Genomic DNA, 18,263 nt, shown 5'->3' with positions numbered 1-18,263 from the left:
ATTTAGCTAATCCCTTTGATCCGAGATGGAGAAAGCATGCAGAAGGGCGCACCGCCCGCTACCTCTGCCAGGACCTTAAGGCCACTTCCGCCGGCTCACCCACAGTGCTCGTAACTCCCAGCCCATTGCCCATCATTCAGCGGGCAGTAAGTGCTGGACCGGAAACCCGAGTTCTTACACCGTGGAGCAGAAGAGCACACATACTGGGAAGCTTTGATGCCTCTGCCACAGGACCCTAGGCCTGTTTTTCTGTTCTGTCATTTAGATGTTTCAGATCCTCTTCCTTGGGTTCTAAGAACACACTGATGTGCCTGGGCAGCTGGCTTGCTCACTGATGTGTCCGTTCTCTCCTCTTGCTGTTCTGTCTTGGCTTTGTTTTCCCTCCAGGCAAGGACTGACTTTGGGGAGTGATATATTCCCCTCATTTCTTCCCTGTGCTCACAGCAGAGAGAGCTGGAGCCACGCTTCTCTGATTGCAGATCGTGACCCAGATGAAGGAGTCAGAGCAGGAGCTGCATGAGGGGGCGCAGACGTTGGAGTGCACAATGCGTGGTGTCCTGCGCGAGCAGTACCTGGAGAAGTACATCGCCCCCCACCACTGGGAGAGCCTGATGAACGGACCAGCGCAGGTAGGACTCACCCCAGAGGGGAGCCCGCAGCTGCTGGGTCTGATGCTGCCTCAGGGAAAAATGCCCTCGGTGACGAGAGGCAGCCAGCCTGCTGGGTTTGAACCCTGGCTTTGTCCTGGGCACGTTTGTCCATGTCTGTTTCCCCTGTTACAAAGTGGAAGGAATAACAGCATGAAGTTGAACCATAATGAAATTGTCAGTATTTGTAAATTTTACTTGCAAATAATACCCAACATCTTATAGATCCACTTAATTCTTAAGGATTATTACTTGAATAAACAAGGTAATATTTACGTGTGCTCTTTTTTTTTTTTTTTTTTTTTTAAATGGTGGAAAACATATATTTAGAATTAGCCAGCTGGACTCAGTTCAGATGATCCCAGTTTTGTTGGCAACGTCCAGAGCATCATAGTCAGGAGCCAGCCACACATATGCCTTCATCAGGTCTGATCAGGGTGTTGACTTTGGCCACATCAATGTCATAGAGTTTCTTCACAGCTTGTTTGATCTGGTGCTTGTTGGCCTTGACATCTACAATGAACACCAGTGTGTTGTTGTCTTCTATCTTCTTCATGGCCGACTCTGTGGTCAGGGGGAACTTGATGATGGCATAGTGGTCAAGCTTGTTTCTCCTGGGGGCGCTCTTCCGAGGGTATTTGGGCTGCCGTTGGAGGCGTAGTGTCTTGGGCCGCCGGAAGGTGGGGGACGTGCGGATCTTCTTCTTCTTCTGGCTGTGGACGCCTTTCAGCACTGCCTTCTTGGCCTTCAAGGCCTTTGCTTTGGCTTCGACTTTAGGAGGGGCAGGAGCTTCCTTCTTCGCCTTTGGCGCCATCTTGGTGAAAAGCACGTGTGCTGTTTTTTAAATGAAATAAACAAAACCAGAGGCAATCCAGCACATACAGAGAGCTTGGGAATTGACAGACCGGGGTCTTGCAGTCTGGCTGTGTGACTTGGGACAGTATGATCCCCAGCAATCAAACAGGGAAGAATCTTGCCTGCTACAAAAGGCTGCTATGAGAAGTAACCAAGACCATGTGGCCAGGAACCCGGTGAAAAGGCGGCACTATTATCGTTGGGTTGGTGATTTCCAGGGTTACAGACTCCTTCAAGGAGTCAGTCAGGCTCTTATTATTATTTTTTTTTAATATTTATTTATTTATTTTTAAGTCAAAGTTACACAGAGAGAGAGAGACAGAGAGAGAGGTCTTCCATCCGCTGGTTCGCTCCCCAGTTGGCCACAGTGGCCGGAGCTGAGCCAATCTGATGCCAGGAGCTTCTTCCGGGTCTCCCACATGGGTGCAGGGGCCCAAGGACTTGGGCCATCTTCTAATGCTTTCCCAGACCGTAGCAGAGAGCTGGATCGGAAGTGGAACATCTGGGACTCGAACCAGTACCCATATGGGATGCCAGATGCCATACCACTGGCCCCGGTCAGGTTCTGTAAATAACTGAAGCAGTCCAGATGTGAAACCTTAGGAAGTAGGAAAATTGGGGGAAACTGGAAAAGAAGTGACAGCAGCTCAGCCCCAGCCATTTGTTGCCATTCAGTAATACAGGCTTCTTGTTGCCATAGCTCCAGATTCTGTCTGGAGAGTCTGGAAATTTTGATTTTTAAAATCCCATGCAGGGCCCAACGTGGTGGTGTAGCAGGTTTTGCCTCTGCATGCAATGCCGGCGTCCCATACGGGCACTGGTTTGAAACTCGGCTGCTGCACTTCTAATCCAGCTCCCTGCTAATGCACTTGGGAAAGCACTGGAGGACGGCCCAAATGCTTAGGCTCCAGCCACCCATGTGGGAGACCCAGATAAAGCTTTGGACTTCTAGCTTCTGTCTGCCCCAGCCGTTGTGGCTTTTGGGGAGTGAACCAGTAGATGGAAGATCTCTCTCTCTGTCTCTCCTCCTTTGTCTGTAATGCTGCCTTTCAAATAAATAAAAAAATAAATCTTTTTTTAAAATCCCACACAAATCACATTAAATGTTCCAGTTGCTGAAGGGATGCCCATTTGTGATCTCTGAATGGTTGTTTTTTTTAAGGCATTTAATAATAATGTTTTTGTTTTGTAAACTTTTATGTGTTTGAGAGAGAAAGTAAGCTCTTATCCACTGATTAACTCCCCACATCTCCACAATGGCTGAGGCTGGGCCAGGGCTGAAGCCAGTAGTGGGACTGCAATCTGCGTCTCCCAGAGTGGGCAGCAGGGAGCCAGCTACTCAAGCCGTCACCTGCCATCTTCCAGGATCTACTTTGGCAGGAAGCTGAAATCAGGAGCTAGAGCCAGGAATCAAACCCAGATGCTCTGATGTGGGAGGCAGCTGTCTTTTTTTTTTTTTTTTTTTGACAGGCAGAGTGGATAGTGAGAGAGAAAGAGACAGAGAGAAAGGTCTTCCTTTGCCGTTGGTTCACCCTCCAATGGCCACTGCGGCCAGCGCATTGTGCTGATCCGAAGCCAGGAGCCAGGTGCTTCTCCTGGTCTCCCATGCGGGTGCAGGGCCCAAGGACTTGGGCCATCCTCCACTGCCTACCCAGGCCATAGCAGAGAGCTGGCCTGGAAGAGGGGCAACCGGGATAGAATCCAGCGCCCCAACCAGGACTAGAACCCGGTGTGCTGGCGCTGCAAGGCGGATTAGCCTGTTAAGCCACGGCGCCGGCCAGGCAGCTGTCTTAAGCACGAGGCTAAGCATCTGCTCCACAGCCCCTGGGTTTTAGGGAATGACTTCAGACCAGTGAGGAGACCTCGCCTTTCCATTGGTTGTCAGAAGCCTCATGACGTGATTCTTCCTTCCTCAGGACAGTGAGTGGATTTACTGCCAGCACTGGAAGCATTCCATGATGCTGGAGTGGCTGGGTCTGGGTGTCGGTTCTTTCACCCAGAACGCTGCCCCAGCAGGACCTGAGAGTACAGGTAAGACGTGCGTGGCTGCCGAGCACAGGCTGAAAAGTGAGGTCCAGAATGTATGAAGAGCTGTAAATCCATCAGAGGAAGACAAGCAGCAGCTAAGGAAACAGATAGGACTTTGAGTGGGCACATCACACAGAATGGGAATCCTGCTGGTCAGTAGGCACAGAAAACACGCTCATTAGAAAGGAATTGAGGGGCTGGGCAGCAGGTAAAGCTGCCGTCTGCAGTGCCGGCATCCCATGTGGGTGCTGGTTCGAGTCTTGGCTGCTCCACTTCCGATCCAGCTCTCTGCTATGGCCTGGGAAGGCAACAGAAGACTGTCCAAGTCCTTGGGCCCTGCACCTGCGTGGGAGACCCAGAAGAAGCTCCTGGCTCCTGGTTCGGATCAGCCTAGCTCCAGCCATTGTGGCTATCTGGGGAGTGAACCAGCAGATGGAAGACCTCTCTCTCTGCCTCTACCTCTCTGAACTCTGCCTTTCAAATAAATTAATAAATCTTTAAAAAGGAAGGGAGGGAGGGAGGGTTCAAGTGCACTCTTGGGTAGCTCAGCTGGTAGAGCAGAAGACCATAGAATGGACAGAAGGGAGTTAAAACCGCAATGAAATACTATTACACACTCACCAGGCTGGCAAAAAAAGTTTGCTACAGCCCCTCACTGCTGAGCACGTAGCACATGGGGACTGTAATACAGCCCTCTTGGGGACATACATTGGCACGGTCACTTTGTGACGGAGGAACAGACAGAACTCAAATCCCCATCAATGTTTGTGCAGTGGATGGGTCAGTTAGAGTCTACATAGATAATGGAATACTGTACAGCTGAAAAGGAATGCATCACACCATCTCCATAGAAATCTCAGCACATGCTGAACGGAGAAGGCACGTTCCAGGAAGATAGATACACCGGATGTGTCGTTTAAAAGGAGACATGCAGCGTATACGGGGGCACTTTTTTTTTTTTTTTTTTTAAGATTTATTTATTTATTTGAAGGAGTTAGAGGGAGAGACAAAGAGAGCGAGCTTCCAGTTACTGGTTCACTCCATAGATGGCCACAACACCCAGGGCTGGAAGCCAAGAGCCAGGAGCTTCATCTGGGTCTCTCACATGGGTAGCAAGGGTCCAAACAGTTGGGCCGTATTCTACTGTTTTTCCCAGGCCATTGGCAGGGAGCTGGATCAGGAGCAGAGCAGCAGGACACAAACGGTGCCCTTATGGCACGCCAGCGTGGTGCCATGACCGGCTGTGTCAACACCAGCCCCAAGTTTGTTCTTTTTAAAAAGGAAAATGAGTAACACAAAATTCAGGTTAGAAGGATCCACAAGAGTCTTCAAAAGCTATGATAGGTTTCTCCTTCTTAAATTGAGTAAAAGGTACTTGTATGCTCATTTTATGTATTTTTATCCTTCAAATTGCATATTTACATTATTTTATAACCTCCTTTATGATACATACAAAACTCTTCTCAAAAAGGTGTACATTCATCTGATTTATAAGATCTAGAACACTTAACAAAGAAATATAAGGAACCTTGCCTCCCTCCCTCTCATTCCTCCCAATCTCCCTCCCCGGAGGGAATCACTTAAACCCCTCGAGAAGGTCTTCACGCTTCTGAGCTCTTCCAGGTGCCCTCTCCCATCCGTCCCTGTCCTGTCTGCTTTCCTCGCTCAGCACAGGCAGAAGGGGAAGAGGAGGAGGAAGGCGAGGAGGAAGGCTCGCTGATTGAAATTGCAGAAGAGGCCGACCTGATTCAAGCAGACCGAGTGATTGAGGAGGAAGAAGTGATAAGGCCCCGGCGGCGGAAGAAGGAGGAAAATGGGGCAGACCAGGAACTGGCCAAGATGCTTCTGGCTATGAGACTGGACCACTATGGCCCTGGGACAGCAGCTGGACAGGATCAAGCCACAGGAGAGTGGGAGGTAAACTCACTTCCTCTGGGTTCCTGAGGGCCCCAACAGAATGGGAAACAGGTGTTGAGTTATTACTGCCACGTGATGTGGTTTAGACTCTGCTAGAACAGGCCTGAGTGTTCTGAACACTTCTGTTAACGGTGTATTCACTTCATCCTCACAGTTAGAAACTGTGCCCATGTTCAGCCTAACCCTAGTGTGAATCTAATTCCCAAGGTTATAGAAAGCTTCAGAGGGGCCTCAGCAAAAAATGCCAACATAGAAAGAGGAAGTAGGTAACCAAGTGCTACTCTACAACTTTTAGAAGAATTCAGCACCTTGAGTCGAATCAGATGGCCATGGTCTCATTGCTTCCTGTGTTCAGGGTTGTTACCTTCTCAGCCATGGATGGGTCTGTGAACTTGCTTGAAGACATTAAAGAACTGAAGTAGCAGGCCGGCGCCGTGGCTCAACAGGCTAATCCTCCGCCTAGCAGCGCCGGCACACCGGGTTCTAGTCCCGGTCGGGGCACCGGATTCTGTCCCAGTTGCTCCTCTTCCAGGCCAGCTCTCTGCTATGGCCCGGGAGTGCAGTGGAAGATGGCCCAAGTCCTTGGGCCCTGTACCCCATGGGAGACCAGGAGAAGCACCTGGCTCCTGGCTTTGGGTCAGGCACGGTGCGCTGGCCACGGTGGCCATTGGAGGGTGAACCAACGGCAAAGGAAGACCTTTCTCTCTGTCTCTCTCACTATCCACTCTGCCTGTCAAAAATTAAAAAAAAAAAAAAGAAAAGAACTGAAGTAGCACAGTGGAGTGAGCCCTCCAGGCCAGGTGGACTCTCAGCTGAACGGCCAGGTGTCTCCCTGTAGACCTACCTCTGCTGCTTTCATCAGGCCCAGTGGTCACAGGTCCCCATGTGTTATTGCTATGACAACAGAGAACATGGTGCCCAGAAGACCAGTTTACAAATCCCGCTGACGATTTGAGGGACTTTCAAAGACAACTTTGATTTTTGTTAAAGATTTCTTTTTTATTTATTTGAAAGGCAGAGTTACGTGGGAGGGGGGCTTTGCGGGGGAAGACAGAGAGAGAGAGAGAGAGGTCTTCCATCCACTAGTTCACGCCCACAATGGGGGCCCAAGCACTCAGGCCATCCTCTGCCAATTTCCCAGGCACATTAGCAGGGAGCTAGATCAGAAGTGGAGCAGCCAGGACTCCAACCAGCATCAAAGCAGTTGAATCCAGTTCTCACTTGACTGCCTACCTTGCTCCCTAGCTCAGTTCAGTCCAGTGTGGTGGGTGGAGTCATGATCCCAATCCTTGGACGGCTCTCTGCCGTGTGCCATCAGGAGGGATTGGTTTGTTTGGTTTTGAAGCTGGGGAGGCCTTTATTGTGGTGACCTCTCTCGCATGACCTCAGACTTGGTGATAGCCAAGGGAGAGCACTTTCTCATAACCAGCGCCTGTCACCCGCTCGATGAGGGTACCAGGTGGGTATGACAGCATTAGGACCATTTGAGCAGACAGTTGCTCAGCATCAATCCCGCAGCATTGGTGCAGAGATCTGCCCTCACCCTGTGCAGAACACGCATGTTTTGGGAATGAGAAACAGTTTGGTCATAGAGGTCCAGTGATGCCCAGCCCCAGCACTGTGTGTTTTCCAGGTGGGCACATTTACTCCTCTCTCAAGCCAGCAACCCTCTGGGAGGTGCTTCCCTCATGTTATAGAAGAGGATGCTGAGGCACATAGAAATGAGGTTCTTGCCTTACTCTCACCGCCTAACAACAGCTAGAAAGGGGCTTTGAGTCCAGGCAGACTGGCTGCGTAGCCTTGGTTTGACCCCCTGTGACTTGAGGTCCGTCAGAGATGGCCCTGCCTGGGCCTAGAACTGGGTGCACTTCTCAGACAGCATCTCGCCTGGTTTTGATGTCTGCAGACCCAGCGCAACCAGAAAAGGAAAATGAAGAAGAAAGTGAAGGTTGAGCTTCGCAAACTGAACACCATGACTGAGGCTGAGGCCAATGAAGTCCAGGACGTCTGGCAGCTGGACCTGAATTCTCGCTGGCAGCTTTATAGGTACCGTGCCCCTCCCGGAGCAGCCCTTGTGATTTCCCAGAATACCCCCCACCCCCAAGACCTTCAGCAGTGCTCCTGACTGAGCGCACTGCTGAGCTGCGTGCTCGGGATGCAGCCATGAGGTAGAGCAGCTCCTTGCTCTGCCTTCAGGGGGTGTGGAGTCCATCCAGGGAGACAGGACGGTCACATAATTCCACGTGCGGTCTACCCAGGGAGACAGGACGGTCACATAATTCCACGTGCGGTCTACCCAGGGAGACAGGACGGTCACGTAATTCCACGTGCGGTCTACCCAGGGAGACAGGACGGTCACGTAATTCCACGTGGGGTCTACCCAGGGAGACAGGACGGTCACGTAATTCCACGTGGGGTCTACCCAGGGAGACAGGACGGTCACGTAATTCCACGTGCGGTCTACCCAGGGAGACAGGACGGTCACGTAATTCCACGTGCGGTCTACCCAGGGAGACAGGACGGTCACGTAATTCCACGTGCGGTCTACCCAGGGAGACAGGACGGTCACATAATTCCATGTGCGGTCTACCCAGGGAGACAGGACGGTCACATAATTCCATGTGCGGTCTACCCAGGGAGACAGGACGGTCACATAATTCCACGTGGGGTCTACCCAGGGAGACAGAACAGTCACATAATTCCACGTGGGGTCTACCCAGGGAGACAGGACTGTCACGTAATTCCACGTGCGGTCTACCCAGGGAGACAGGACGGTCACATAATTCCACGTGCGGTCTACCCAGGGAGACAGGATGGTCACATAATTCCACGTGCAGTCTACCCAGGGAGACGATAGTCACATAATTCCATGTGGAGTCTATCCAGGGATAGAATAGTCACGTAATTCCTCAAGCATAAAGTTACATATGGGCATAAACACTAAGCAAAAGGAGAGAGCAGGAAGTATAGAGGATGTAACACAGGTCTGAGCTAGTCTGAGACACTCAGGAAAGTGACATTGGAGGCAAGATCTGCAAGAAAAATAGGCACTGTCAGGTCCAGTGGGAGCTGGGGAGCAGCCAGAGTTGAAGGGACCATGCAGGTAAAGGCCCAGAGGTGGGCGAGATACCACAGCTGATCAGAAATTGAAGGAAGGCCGCCAGCGCTGCTGTGACTCAGAGGAGGGCGGGGAGGGGACTCCGGGGCGGGTGGGGCCGGGTGCAGCTCAGGTGAGGAGCGTGGGTTTTACCTGCAGAGCAGCCGAAAGACATTCTGACAGCAGGTTAGTGCTATCGTCTGTTTTCCTTGTGAAGGAAAACAGCACTTCTCCCGTGGGGAGGGAAGGGGGCGCCGGCAGAGCGGGTGGAGGGCGCTTAGGAGTTCCCCCTGAAGCTTTTGAAGTCCCTTATTCTCTGCCCAGTAGTTACACTTTGGTTCTTTATCCTGCCCCTGACCACGCCACGTATCTCCCTGGGCATTTTGGACTCTTGAGTCTCTGTACCTCTGGGTCCCTCCTGTCCCACCTGTGCCCTGTACATCCTCGAGGGTCTGGGGTTCACCTCCTACGCTGAGCGCACGGGAGGGTTTCCTCCACCTTCTTACAGCGTGTGCCTTCCCGGCCCTGGCTCTTCCTGTTCTCCAGGCTGTGGTTACAGATGTACCAGGCCGACACGCGCCGCAGGATCCTCAGCCACGAACGGCAGTACCGCTCGTCAGCAGAGAGAATGGCGGAGCTGAGACTCCAGGAAGACCTGCACATCCTGAAAGATGCCCAGGTTGTAGGAATGACGACCACAGGTAAGCAGGTGTGGGGAAATCGATCTGCTCCAGCCTAGTTCACTTCTGGTGCCAAGGTCCTATCAGATTATCTAGGGCGTTGAAGAGAAGCTTCTTTAGTAGATTAGAGGAAAATACCATGAAAAGCAACCCATGTTTTGGGAACTTTTTTTTTTTTTTTTTTAAGATTTATTTATTTATTTGAAAAACAGAGTTACAGAGAGGCAGAAAGAGAAAGAGAGAGGTCTTCTTCCATCCGCTGGTTCACTCCCCAAATGGCTGCACTGGTGCCTATCCAAAGTCAGGAGCCTGGAGCTTCTTCCAGGTCTCCCACATGGGTGCAGGGCCCCAAATACTTGGGCCATCTTCTGCTGCTTTCCCAGGCCATAGCAGAGAGCTGGGCCAGAAGTGGAGCAGCCAGGACTTGAACCAGCGGCCATATGGGATGCCGGCACTGCAGGCAGCGGCTCTGACTGCTACACTCCAGCACTGGCTCCTTGGGCTCTCTTAGTGAACAGTACTCACTCGCTCCTGCTGTTAGAAACTCCAGCAGTGACCAGCATGGGCGTAATGCTGTGAAGACCACCCAGCACTAATGCTGTCATTGGATGGACACCACGGCCCTGGGGAGATAGGAGGCCCTCGTTGTCACCGACCCAGAGCCAGGGAGGGTGGGTGGAGATGGCAGAGTCCATGTCTCAGCTCAGCCCCACCCCACCCCCGACTGGAGGTGCTGCCAAATACCGTCAGATTCTGCAGAAGGTGGAGCCGCGCATCGTGATTGTGGAGGAGGCCGCCGAGGTCCTGGAGGCCCACACCATCGCCACGTTGAGCAAGGCCTGCCAGCACCTGATTCTGATTGGGGACCACCAGCAGGTAAAGCCAGCATCGAGGGAGAGGGGCAGGCTCTCAGAGGGGCGGGGTTTCAGAAGCACCTGGCTTCATTCAGCAGGCCTCTAGCTCACTGGTGGCTCTTGTGATTCTTTCTCTGCCCTCCGTGTTCAGTCTAAGAGCAAGGGCTGTTGGGTTTGGGGTTTATTTTAGAGGAAGCTTCATCAGTTCCTTCTGCTGTCTCCCTAATTCACCACGGCCTCTTACGTGGACTGTGCCCTGCTCCCTGGTCTCCCTGCCTGCATTGTTGCTTTCCTGTAATCTGTTCTCCACGAAGGAGCCAGAGTGAATTTTTTTTTTTTTTTTTTTAAAGAAGGTAAATCAGATCCTAACACCGTCCTTGGTTTGAAATGCTCTCATGGTTTTCCACTGAACTTACCATAAAAATCAAGCTTCTTAAAGTGGCCTAGAAAGGAAAAAGTGATTCTCTGGCTTCATCTCAGTTTGCTCAGCTGTCCTACCCCATCCTTCCTGCTCCCCGTTCTGACTCGCTTTCCAAGTAAGGGATTAACTAGCAGTTTCCATGCTGCCATCAACTTAGATGTCACTGGCAGGAGACCTACAGACTCCCACCTTTTGGGTCTGCTGTCACAGCACCCTTAGTTCGTTGCAGCCTTTGTCACTTATCAATCCCTAACCTCTCAGTTCCTAGAAGAGTGGAAAACCACTTATGGGCGGATGGAGGACAGATGGATGGATGGACAGAGGATAGATGGTTAAGATACATTTTCAATAGAGAATCCTCAGCCATGTCTCTCTTCTCAGCTACGCCCCAGTGCCAATGTGTATGACCTGGCCAAGAACTTCAACCTTGAGGTGTCCCTTTTTGAACGGCTGGTCAAAGTCAACATTCCCTTTGTCCGTCTGAATTACCAGGTGAGAAACTGGGCCTCCATTACTCCTGAATACCTGGGGAAAGACTTGGGAGCCGCCAACTGCCAGCAAGGGCAGACTCATAAAAACGAAACTGGTTTAGGTAATGAAACGCCTGGGCCAAACTTGCTTTCTGTTGTAAAACACTGCACGGTCACCCTTGTTAAGTGTTGAGTGTTTGTAGGACGAGAGGGCTGTTCCCATCGCCCTCTGTCTCCTGGTTACTCTTATCAAACGTCACCCAGCTCCGCCACCGGAGAAGTCATCCATTTGTCCCCTAGCCTCGTCCCTAACGATAGCCGTGGGTTGTTTCAGCACCGCATGCGTCCTGAGATCGCCCGCCTCCTGACCCCGCACATCTACCAGGACCTGGAGAATCACCCCTCCGTCCTCAAATATGAGAATATCAAGGTGAGTCTGTCCTACGTGTTCTCTCGGGGGTGGTGCCAGCAGCCCTGGAGGCTGCCTTTCCCTCGGGATGAAAGGAAGCCTTTGCGGGGAGAAGGAGGATAGAAACTGGGAATACAGACCCGGCTGTTTCAACCCAGCTCTGATGCTTAGTAAGAGGATCTGTGTGACGGCTGGCGCCGCGGCTCACTAGGCTTATCTTCCACCTTCGATGCCGGCACCCTGGTTTCTAGTCCCGGTCGGGGTGCCGGATTCTGTCCCGATTGTTCCTCTAAGTCCAGCTCTCTGCTGTGGACTGGAAGTGCAGTGGAGGATGGCCCAAGTGCTTGGGCCTTGCACCCAAATGGGAGACCAGGAGGAAGCACCTGGCTCCTGGCTTCAGATCAGTGCAGCACGCCGGCCACAACACGGCGACCGTAGCAGCCACTTGGGGGGTGAACCAACGGAAAAAAGAAGACCTTTCTCTCTGTCTCTCTCTCTCACTGTCCACTCTGCCTGTCAAAAAAAAAAAGAGGATCTGTGTGGGTCCCACAGAACTTGTGAGTCTCAGGGTTGTCTTCTGTACGGTGAGAATAGTGGCTCCCACCTCATCCCATTACTGCTTTGACAGAGACAGTATTATGCAGTCAGCACTTAAGAAACTTCACAGAAAACTTGAAAAATAATTTTTAAAAAACATGTATTTGGCCGGCGCCGTGGCTTAACAGGCTAATCCTCCACCTTGCGGCGCAGGCACACCGGGTTCTAGTCCCGGTCAGGGCGCCGGATTCTATCCCGGTTGCCCCTCTTCCAGGCCAGCTCTCTGCTATGGCCCGGGAAGGCAGTGGAGGATGGCCCAAGTGCTTGGGCCCTGCACCCGCATGGGAGACCAGGAGAAGCACCTGGCTCCTGGCTTTGGATCAGCATGATGTGCCGGCCACGGCGGCCATTAGAGGGTGAACCAACGGCAAAAAGAAAGACCTTTCTCTCTCTCTCTCTCTCTCACTATCCACTCTGCCTGTCAAAAAACAAACAAACAAACAAACAAAAAAAAAAAACACAAAAAAAAAAAACCATGTATTTATTTGAGAAGCAGAGCATCAGAGAGGGAGAGACAGAGAAAAATCTTCCATCCACTAGTTTACTCCCCAAATGCCTACAACATCCAGGTTTGGGCCAGGCTGAAGCCAGGAGCCAGCAAGCAACTCCACCCAGGTCTGCCACATGGGTGGCAGAGGCCCAAGCACCCGGCCGTCCTCCACCACCTTCCCCAGTGCATTAGCAGGAAGCTGGATCAGAAGCAGAGCATTTGGGACTCAAGCTGGCACTTGGATTTGGGATGCTAGTGTTGCAAGTGTCAGCTTGACCCTGCACCACAGCGCCAGCCCCAAAAGATAATGTTATTTTGACACAAAAATAAATGTTTAACAATTTTGAGAGGCAGACAGAGCTCCCATCCACTGGTTCATCTGTTCACCAGATTCCTACAATGGCAGGATTGGGCAGGGCCTGGAGCTAGGAGTCGGGAACACAAACCAGATCTGCTGCATGGGTGGCAAGAACCCAGTTACTTGAGCTGTCGCCATTGCCTGCCTCCCACTGTGCGCACAGGCAAGAAGCTGGAGTCAGGAGCCTGACCCAGGAACCAGGCCTAGACACCCGGGGGTGTGGGCGCAGGCCTCGCAACCATAGGCTGAACACTCACTCACTCCTTGCTGCAAAAGTAGTTTGGAAATCCGTGTGTAGTTTTTTCAGAATATACGTTTCCCATGAACTTTTTGAAGACCCTTTGTATATACATGGATTTCAACAGTTTTTGCAGCAAAATAAATTTACCTTTTCATTCCATTGTCCATGAACCTTTTGAAGTCCTTTGGTAAGTTTGGCTCTGTCATCATCTTTATCATTATGAAACTGCTGCTTGTTCCGTAAGCTATAACGTTTGCATCATGGATGGCTGTTATGAGTATTAATATCAAACCAAACTAAGGTGAATTCTTGGTCCATTTGCCATGGCCCCGAAACAAAGCACGTGATAACTAACTTCATAATGAGACAGTGACGAGAGATGGTGGAGACCCCCAGGGTCTCTCTCTGGAGCAGGGGCTGTGGCCAGTGTGCGTGAAGCTGGAGGGAAGCCGTGCCCCGAGTGAACCTGCTAACGTGTCACTGCTTTGCCTCTTCAGGGGGTCTCGTCCAACCTTTTCTTCATAGAACACACCTTTCCCGAACAGGAGATCCAAGAGGGCAAAAGCCATCAGAACCAGCACGAGGCTCACTTTGTGGTGGAGCTGTGCAAGTACTTCCTGTGCCAGGAGTACCTGCCTTCCCAGATCACCATCCTCACCACCTACACCGGGCAGCTCTTCTGCCTGCGCAAGCTCATGCCCACCAAGACGTTTGCTGGGGTCAAGGTCCACGTCGTGGACAAATACCAAGGGGAGGAGAACGACATCGTGCTCCTCTCTCTGGTGCGGAGCAACCAGGAGGGCAAGGTGGGTTTCCTGCAGATCTCCAACCGCATCTGTGTGGCCCTGTCGCGCGCCAAGAAGGGCATGTACTGTATCGGAAACATGCAGATGCTGGCCAAGGTGCCCTTGTGGAGCAGGATCATCCACACCCTCCGAGAGAACAACCAGATAGGCCCCGCCCTCCGGCTGTGCTGCCAGAACCATCCTGAGACCCACACGTCAGTGTCCAAAGCTTCTGACTTCCAGAAAGTGCCCGAAGGGGGCTGCAGCCTGCCCTGCGAGTTCCGGCTGGACTGTGGGCACGTGTGCACCCGCGCCTGCCACCCCTACGACTCCGCGCACAAGGAGTTCCAGTGCATGAAGCCGTGCCAGAAGGTGCTTTGCCAGGATGGGCACCGGTGCCCCCTCGTGTGCTTCCAGGAGTGTCAGCCTTGCCAGGTGAAGGTGCCTAAAACCATCTCCCGCTGCGGCCACCAGCAAATGGTCCCTTGTTCCGTGTCGGAGGCCGACTTCTGCTGCCAGGAGCCTTGTCCCAAGGTCCTGAGGTGTGGGCACAGGTGCAGCCACCCCTGTGGCGAGGACTGTGTGCGGCTGTGTTCAGAAATGGTCACCGTGAAGCTCAAGTGCGGGCACAGCCAGAAGGTGAAGTGTGGCAACGTGGAGGATATCAAGTACGGCCTGCCGGTCAAGTGCACCAGCAGGTGCGGCACCATCTTGGACTGTGGGCATCCCTGCCCCGGCTCCTGCCACAGCTGCTGTGAAGGGCGCTTCCACGAACGCTGCCAGCAGCCGTGCAAGCGCCTGCTCATCTGCTCTCACAAGTGCCAGGAGCCGTGCATCGGCGAGTGCCCGCCCTGCCAGCGCACGTGCCAGAACCGCTGTGTCCACAGCCAGTGCAAAAAAAAGTGTGGGGAGCTCTGCACCCCCTGCGTGGAGCCGTGCATCTGGCGCTGCCAGCACTACCAGTGCACCAAACTCTGCTCCGAGCCCTGCAACCGACCGCCATGCTACGTGCCTTGTACTAAGCTGCTGGCTTGTGGCCACCCCTGCATCGGTCTGTGTGGGGAGCCGTGCCCCAAGAAGTGTCGCATCTGCCACCAGGACGAGGTCACGCAGATCTTCTTCGGCTTTGAGGACGAGCCCGACGCCCGCTTCGTGCAGCTGGAAGACTGCAGCCACATCTTCGAGGTGCAGGCCCTGGACCGCTACATGAACGAGCAGAAGGAGGACGAGGTCGCCATCAGGCTGAAGGTGTGTCCGGTCTGCCAGGTGCCCATCCGCAAGAACCTGCGGTACGGAGCCAGCATCAAACAGCGGCTGGAGGAGATCGAGGTGGTCAAGGAAAGGATCCAGGGCTCAGCCAGGGAGATCACAGCCGACCAGCAGCGCCTGCAGGCCCTGCTGGCGGGGAAGCACCTCCTGCAGCAGCAGCTTCCGGAAGACTTCCTGATGCTGAGCGAGAAGCTGGCGCAGGAGAGTCTGTCGGTCAGGGACCTGGGCCTCATGGAGAACTACGTCAGCTTCTACGACCGCCTGGCCAGCCTCTGGGATTCCCTGAAGAACGTGCATGTGCTGGAACGAGACAGAGTGAGGACTCGGCTGGAGCAGGTGCACAGCTGGCTGGCCAGGAAGCGCCTGAGCTTCAGCAGCCAGGAGCTGAGCGACCTGCAGAGTGAAATGCAGAGGCTCACGTACCTGCTGAGCCTCCTGAGCAGCTGCAAGATGGCGGAGGGCAGGCTGAAAGGTCAGGTCGCAGAGGAGGTCCACAGGCTCCGGGATGTCCTGGAGAGAACGTCCAAGTTCACCCCGGAGGATGAGGAGCTCGTGCAGAGGAAGATGAAGGCGCTGAAGGCCCACCTGCCCTGCTCTGGCCTGGGCGTCTCGGAGGAGGAGCGGGTGCAGATCGTCAGGGCCATGGGCTTGCCTCGGGGCCACTGGTTCAAGTGCCCCAATGGCCACATCTACGTGATCGGCGACTGTGGGGGGGCCATGCAGCGGGCCACTTGTCCTGACTGCAAGGAGGTGATTGGCGGCGTAAACCACACTCTGGAACGGAGCAACCAGCTGGCGTCTGAGATGGACGGAGCCCAGCACCCTGCCTGGTCGGACACGGCCAACAACCTGATGAACTTCGAGGAGATCCAGAGGATGATGTAGGGAGGGGCGCACGGCGGCTGGGCTCAGCTCCAGCGTCCAGTTTTTTACACTCGTCCTTTAGTCCTAGCACCTATTTAAGGATCCACTCTTAGGGCTTGGCCACATTTATTTCTAGATTCACCCTGCGCTAGAGTAAGCACTTTACCTCCAGAACTGAGAGCAGAAGTAACGGCTCTCCCCTCTTCCTCTCCTACACCTTAGGGGAGGCCCCCTGGAGCAGGTCCGGGGCTTCCACCCAGGGCTGCCCAGCGGCCACCCAGGGTCCCGCCTCGGTCAGAGCTTCCTTCCGAGGTGTTCCTGGGGTGCAGTCTGGGCTCAGCAAAGCTGACGGATTCTAACTGCCAGGCCCCGACTTGCAGACTGACTTTGATCCCAATAAACAGAGGCCCAGAGGAGTTGTTCATGAACTGCTCATCTCTTCAAGGAGCACAAGAATCCCTCCTGCCGCCGCCTCAGCCAGAGGCCTGTGATCCGACAGACGTCGCCCACGCACCCTGACTCAGTTACATGTTCACCACAGCTGAGGACTTCAGCAGGCCCAGGCTGAGGCGTGGCCCCGTACCCTTTCCTGTCACTTGCACTTCGGGATGAGGCTCCAAGCTGCCGCAGGAGAGGCTCCGTGGCAGTGCTGGGTCCCCCTGGGGCCCTGAGTGGGGTTAAACTCACGAAGGTGTGAGCCTTTGTCCCAGCACCTTCTCTCACAGCTTCTGCCTGGGCAGGGGTAGCACGCCAGCGGCTTCTGCAAGCCCCACACGTGAGCTGGAAGCCAGCCCCAGGCCTGTCTCCGCGTCCCCGCGGCCCAGTGCTCCTTAGAACACTTAGGCATCTCAGGTCCTTTCTAACGTCGGCAAGAAAAACATCCCTTTCCTACGTATGCATTTCCTTTTTGTCTTTACTATGCACTTTAGCCTATAAAGCCAATTAATAAAAACGATGATTCAAAAAACCAGTGGTCCATGTTCTGACCTCAGCTCCTAAAAACCTGTTTGTTTATTTGAAAGGCAGACAGAGATGTCTCGTTCGCTGGTTCACTCCTCCGATGCCCACCACACCGGGGCTGGAACTCCATCCAGGTCTTCCTGTGTAGGTGGTAGGGACTGAGCCACCGAGCTGTCGCAGGACAGGACTCAATCCTGGGCACTCCAATGTGGGCGTGCGGGCGTCCCAAGAGGCATCTCAACACCCGACCCCGTCGGCGAATTCTAGAAGCAGCTAAGGTAGCCTGGGAAGAGGAAGGGGCAGGGCAGGCACCGCCTAGTGAGGCTGCACTTTTGGTTTTGTTCAATTGCTATCATTTTTACCCGTGAGAAAAGGGCTGTATAGAAGGGTGCACTTGACGGGTCTCCTCCATCAGAGGCCACCCTGGCGATCATCAGCGCCATGCAAGTGCCTTGAGGAGGCACGCACAAGCTGACGACCTCCTGGGCTGGGGGACTGGGGGTCTCTGTAAGCGCTCACTCACTACCTCCCTGCATCACGCACGGGAGCCCTCACTGTCTGAACTGGGCCCCTTGGTGGTGACTGGCGAGTGCAGCCTAGATGGGTAACTTTGGAAACAGCGTGTTGAGGTTTGTTACTGTACTGCTGTTACAATTAGAAAGCCAGATGGAATGCTGCTCCTTGAGGTCCACATGACACGACCTACAGACGGGTGCCACAGCTCTCCTCTGTTTGCTAAAGGGACCGTGGTTCAGAACCACCACCGCCCAGGAGGAGGCTGGTCAGTGCAAGGCGCGCAGTCACGGAGTCGGCTGCTGCTGTGCGCTCCGAACTCCCATCTCCGCGGCACAGAACCAAGGGTGTGAGCTCAGGTGCACACTGGCTTCAAAAACCCAAATTCCCAGCTGTGCCGCTCTGGGAAATCCACCTCACCAAGCCTGTTTCCTCATCAGCACAACGAGGCTGCCGGCGCAGTGAGCTGGCTTCAGGTGCTGTTCAGCACATGGTGTGGCACTCACACTCAAGAAACGACAGCTTTTTACCTTTTTACTCCAGCCCGGGAGAGCATCTCCGGCCGGCGCGCCCTCACCCCACCCAGCGCCTCCACAAGCATACAGATCACGCATCTCAGTGTGATCCTAGCAGTGCCACGCTAGGAGGCCAGGCGCACACTGCCGTGGAGAGAAGACATTTACACAACTAGGTTTCTTCCCCCCTCCCAATAAACACTTCTTCCATTTGGTGTACTGTTACAGGAAAGCCAATCGACAAGGGGGCTTGGCCAACTGGCAGGGGTGCCTAGGAGACGGCTGCACACCAC

The 18,263-nt window shown here is 53.6% G+C and overlaps 1 protein-coding gene across 1 annotated transcript in view; it reads left to right on the top strand.

Moving 5' to 3' along the window:
- The window catches only part of ZNFX1 (zinc finger NFX1-type containing 1), a 28,410-nt gene extending 11,441 nt beyond the window's left edge, over positions 1-16,969 (top strand). Inside the window, exons 6-14 of the mRNA XM_062204337.1 lie at positions 480-629; positions 3,419-3,533; positions 5,200-5,447; positions 7,354-7,493; positions 9,091-9,245; positions 9,955-10,100; positions 10,881-10,991; positions 11,304-11,399; positions 13,562-16,969. Of these exons, the coding sequence (XP_062060321.1) occupies positions 480-629; positions 3,419-3,533; positions 5,200-5,447; positions 7,354-7,493; positions 9,091-9,245; positions 9,955-10,100; positions 10,881-10,991; positions 11,304-11,399; positions 13,562-16,003 (3,603 nt within the window). The 3' untranslated portion in view covers positions 16,004-16,969. The remainder of the gene's footprint in view (positions 1-479; positions 630-3,418; positions 3,534-5,199; positions 5,448-7,353; positions 7,494-9,090; positions 9,246-9,954; positions 10,101-10,880; positions 10,992-11,303; positions 11,400-13,561) is intronic.
- Positions 16,970-18,263: the final 1,294 nt, after the last annotated feature.

The sequence above is a fragment of the Lepus europaeus genome, chromosome 10 (assembly GCF_033115175.1).
Source record: "Lepus europaeus isolate LE1 chromosome 10, mLepTim1.pri, whole genome shotgun sequence".
Classification (NCBI taxonomy): domain Eukaryota; kingdom Metazoa; phylum Chordata; class Mammalia; order Lagomorpha; family Leporidae; genus Lepus; species Lepus europaeus.
Note: the sequence above shows the minus strand (reverse complement) of the source record. Positions and strands in the feature narration are given on the sequence as shown.